The following is a 5,521-nucleotide window of genomic DNA, read 5'->3' as shown; positions in this document are numbered from 1 at the left end:
GTCATGCATATCACTGTACCTTCATTTATTCTATTTACACGCCAGTCTAGACGGCAAACAAATACCCGCGTTTTTTGTTTTATTTTGGGTGTGCTTGTTAACGTGGAGAAGACAGGTATTTGTTGAATTTCATATATATCTTGTAGATCATATATGATTTCCATCCATTCTTTATTTCCAATCTTTCCCATTACAATATTTTACAGAAGAGTGTTTTATGTAAATAGAAATATTCCATATTTTAGATGAATCTGAAAATACACTTTAGAACTTGAACAGAAGTTTTGTACTTACAGTATCTAAAATATATCTATAATACCATTGGTGATCATTATCAATGAATTAATCAATGTCAATTAATTTTTGTTTTCACACAATAGCCAATAGGAGAACATCTACATTGTATATAAACCTCTACTGATTATATAACTGTCAATGGTTATCAACTAGATATGAAACACACATACATGTGTAATGTTTAGATATAAAACTGAAATTATTTTAGATGAACATATCTTTTGATCATCAAATCCAATGCAATCTTCCTAAGGGGGGGGGGGGGGGGGGTGTAAAATAAGTTAGGCATTATAAAAATATCCTGATATATCATAGTCTCCCCTGGATACTTTTATGATGACTATCATATTTGTATCCCCTGTGATATTCCCTAGTCTCTCCCGAATACTTTTATGATGGCTTTTATAGTCGTATCCCCTGTGATATTCCCTAGTCTCTTCCGAATACTTTTATTATGGCTATCATATGGGTATCCTCCCTGATATTTATTTCATAAGCAGACTTATCTAGGACCATGTAGACTACAGGGAGGTTGTTTTGTTTTGTTTCTTGTTTTTTTTATTATTATTTTGTTGTTGTTGTTTTTTTTGTACAAAGAGCGGACATACTCCTAAAAATGAACGGACTTTCGAAATGGGATTGTTTAAATACACTTCCTAGTCATCTCCTCAGTATCAACAGAAAATACACATTTGTGATCACATTGACTTGTGTGAAAAACCTGTAATCAAAATAAAGGTCCTTTAGAAAGTTAGGAAATCTGAAATGTGACAGTCGACCGATATTACTAGCACACTATATGGTAGGATTGTCTGTATTCCAATGAACAACTGTCTCTTAGCATTGGGACTTATATGATGTGCTTAAAATAGGCACAATACACATTTATTCGTCTATGCTTATGAAAGACGCTCTCATCGTTGTAAAAATGTGCATATTGCGTATGTGAGAGGTTAAGGTCAATTATCAATATCTTATAATGATCCGTTTAATACTAAAGAGCTTTTATATACAGATGAACAGAGAGAGGTGGACAAGTTTTTGAAAGAATGGAATTTGGATGTAAATAGAAATGCGAGTAAGAATTGGAGACAAGGTGGAAATAAGTCGAGGTTTTTCAAGCTTTTCGAATATAATTACGAAACTGAGAAGTATGTATTTTAAAAATGTTCAAAATGTGTTATGAGGATTCAACATAGTGCTGGATAATAGCTTTACCATGCAGGAATAGACCCCTATCTGCAGGATATGTTTTCTTAAAATAGTCTAAAGAAAATATTTCTCCAAAATAACATAACCGAACAACCAATTGTACAACAGCAGATTGCCCCGCTTGTGGAGAAAGTGGCTAGGCTCGAGGCTGAAAATGATGAGCTTCGCCATCAGCTAGACGACCTGGAGCAGTACGGGAGGAGAACTCTTGTTCTTTTCTCCGGTTTTCCAGAACAGACGGGAGAGGATACTTCCGCAATCATCCTGAAGGCAGCTGAAGATTGTGGCGTCGACCTACCCCCACAGGCTCTGGAGCGTTCACATCGAGTCGGCAAACCGGACCAGAACAGGGGGAAACCACGCCAAATCATCGCGCGACTAAATTCCGTGGACGCCAAGTTTGCTCTACTCAAGTCAAGTCGCGGGTTTCGCTCCAAAGATACATTCAAGGGCATCTCTGTGAACGAGGACCTTACTAGATATCGCGGTCGATTAGCATGTCTCGCGAGGAACCTATTAAAGGCCGACCTGATACTGCAGACATGGACAACAAATGGTAAGATTATGATTAAAGACAAATCGTCCAAAATCATTCAAATCCGGCGGGAATCAGAACTTGAACCCTTCGGTCACCAAATGTGATATCACCTAGTCGGAGTCAGTATCGCTGGGCTGACATCCCGACTGTGATGTATGTCTTATATATAAACACGGGCCTTATGTGCCATTTCTTCAGTCCATGTCTCGTTTTTGTCTGATATCTGATATATATAGCGCTTATAGATTATACTACAGATGTAATGAACGTATTCTATTCAATCTGTGTAGCCAATTATATATATTTTCATTGTCTTCCCAACTGACAGCCATTTACAAATTGTATTGTTATAAAAAACACGTATTATTTTCTGTACATGTCTCCATTTTACAGAATATATAAAGTACAATATGCATTAGTTGAATTTCATGAATATCCAATTCAAATTCAAGCTTACAGGAAACCTTTGTTCTTCTTTTTCTATCTTGATTGCGTACCTCGTAAACTTACATGCCTCTTTTGTCTTGTTTATTTTACAAAAATATTCCCCAGGATGTGCTCATGGCTTTTGTACATACATGAAGTAGCAAAAAGCTGCTCATATTCATACAATTTGATACTCCGATATTCAATTGATGTATCCAACTACAAGTATTAATATAATTTTTGCAAGCGTATCTTAAGCTTGCAATTGTAAACCTATGTATGTGCGTACTTACCATTCCTGTTTATGTTACGTAAAAACCGATTCATTATTATCATCAGGATTTGTTTAAAGGTCTTATACAGATGTAAGAAAAATGTACGAAATCATGTATTACTGATGTTCAATTATGTACACATAATACTAAAGATAAATTCTTATCCTCCCAATCCTTTTATGCACCTCGATCTCGTAGACTCCAAATATCCCTTTGTTATTTGGTATATTTCACATAAATTCTTAATAAATATTATGTTCAGGACGTTGAAATATATCATACTTCAGAGTTAGCTAACATAATGTATGTACGTATTCGTATATGTCTTATGTTAATACATAGCAAATCATATACACCTGTCTTGAGCACCTCGTATACTTAAGCAAACATTATATATGTTTGCATGTGTGCTACTGCAAAATGTTTAAATATCGCGTAAAGATCAAGACGAAATTGATAACTGTTAAAATTCCGTGTACTCCTAAACGGTATGGAAAACAACATACTCATGTTATATATCTATCACATTATTGGTCTGTTGTCCGGATAATTTGCTCCGATTGTGACGTCACGCCTAGGTAAATTACATGACGTCATAAACTTGATCACTAGATCTTAAACTCATTTGCATTTCGTGTGGATCTGTGGAGCTCGCCACGAATCCTTCAGTTTATCTCGCCAATGGCTAGCTAGATCGGTCAATTTTAGGCTAGTTTCATATGTAATATTCAAAAGTAAACTTACAACGTTCTATACACAGGGGCTGTTTCAAAAATATATTTTTTCAATTGGTTGGTTGTTCCCTATATACATGCTGTATGTATGTGTGTTTGTAAGCATTGAATGATACCGTTACTATAAATTAACAGCATTCACACGACAACGCAGTATACTGTATCTGAAAGCATTGTGTATGTGAACGTTTGTACATAAGCATATATATATATATATATATATATACATGAACGTGAAATTATAGATCTAAAACATGCGTGTATACATACACATTATTATGTTGTATAATCTCATGTACATTCACATTTAAATAATGTATTTAGTTTCCATGTTATTACTTGTGTGCATAATATGTACATTTAACCTATGATATATATTTGGGATGGCTGAGCTTCTCGTGCTGTTAATACGATACACATAAAACAACCTTTTTTCTGATCGACCAGAGGTTTGGTATCGTTACACATTCCAAAATTTTAAACCTTAAACCTCAGCCATCCTCTGTCTGTATATCATGCATGTACCCAGGATACAACTAAGTGTATAACACTTCGAAATATATGTATATATATTGAAAACATTACCCTTGTACCTACTCAACATTTCCAAAGATATACGATGGAAATATTACCCATCGAATTAGTTCAACAATTGACACTATTTTTATTTTACATATGTTAATTACATTATACCTGAATAGTGGTAAGAAACTCTACTGTGCTTTTATTGATCTCAGAAAAGCGTTTGACACAATTTGGAGAGCTGGGCTATGGACGAAATTGCAAAAATGTCATATTAAAGGTAAATGCCTTAAAGTTATAAAAAATATGTATCAAAATATCAAGTCTTGTGTTAAATACAATGGAAAAATATCAGAATATTTCCCTTGTTTAATTGGGGTACGATAAGGGGAAATCTTTCCCCCATATTATTTTCTATGTTTATAAATGATTTAGAAATGTTTTTTAAATCTATGAAAAGTGATCCGTTACACAAAATCGCAGATGAAATTTCAAATGAATTACATCTTTTTGTTGAAATTTTTGTACTCCTATACGCTGATGATACCATAATCTTTGCAGAAACACCAGAAGGGCTACAAAAAGCACTGGATATTTTCCAGAGATATTGTGAAATTTGGAAACTGAAAGCAAATGTTGACAAAACAAAAGTCATGATTTTCAGTAAACGCAAATGTAACCAAAACCTTGAATTTCGTCTGAAGGATGCAACACTTGAAATTGTAGATAGTTTTTCATATCTTGGTGTAGTAGTTAATTATAATGGAAATTTTGCAAAAGCAAGGGATAAATTACTTGAACAAGCACAAAAGTCATTGTTTGCATTGTATAAAAAAATTCGTAATCATGCTATTCCTATTGATATACAACTGCATATTTTTGACACTGTAATTGAACCAATCTTGTTATACGGATCCGAAGTATGGGTATTTGAAAACTTGCGTGCATTGGAACAAATCCATCTCAAATTTTGCAAAAGAGTGCTAAAAGGGAGATCAAGTACTCCATCATTTATGGTATATGGTGAACTGGGTCGTTTCCCACTAGAACTGAATATTAAACTTAGAATGGCTCGTTTTTGGAACAGTCTTCTTTGTAATGAAAATAAACTTAGTAGTATTCTACTTAAATTAGCAATTAAACTGCATGACGCCGGAACTCTTTCTTTTAAATGGATCAACAAAGTTAAAAACATATATGATGAATCTGGCTTTTCATTTATTTTTGAAAATAGATATAGCATGAATAAATTGTTCTTTAAAAATCAACTGAAACAGAGACTCCAAGATCAATTTATCCAAAAGTGGTTCTCAGAAATAGATAACTCTTCAAGAGGCGATTTTTACTCAATATGTAAATCTCAATTTGGTCTTGAAAAATATTTGACAGCATTGTCAGAAAATAATAGACTATATATAACTAAAATACGTACATGCAATTTTAAATTCCCTATTGAAACGGGTAGATGGCAAAGAATCCCGAAAGAAGAAAGAATATGTAACCTATGTTTAGAAAGT

The 5,521-nt window shown here is 33.7% G+C and overlaps 1 protein-coding gene across 1 annotated transcript in view; it reads left to right on the top strand.

The window, feature by feature from the left end:
• The window catches only part of LOC117333912, a 27,231-nt gene extending 25,080 nt beyond the window's left edge, over positions 1 to 2,151 (top strand). The window contains exon 22 of the mRNA XM_033893329.1: positions 1,618 to 2,151. Coding sequence (XP_033749220.1) covers positions 1,618 to 2,151 — 534 coding nt within the window. The remainder of the gene's footprint in view (positions 1 to 1,617) is intronic.
• The last annotated feature ends 3,370 nt before the right edge of the window (positions 2,152 to 5,521 follow it).

This window comes from Pecten maximus, chromosome 9 (assembly GCF_902652985.1).
Source record: "Pecten maximus chromosome 9, xPecMax1.1, whole genome shotgun sequence".
Classification (NCBI taxonomy): Eukaryota; Metazoa; Mollusca; class Bivalvia; order Pectinida; family Pectinidae; genus Pecten; species Pecten maximus.
Note: the sequence above shows the minus strand (reverse complement) of the source record. Positions and strands in the feature narration are given on the sequence as shown.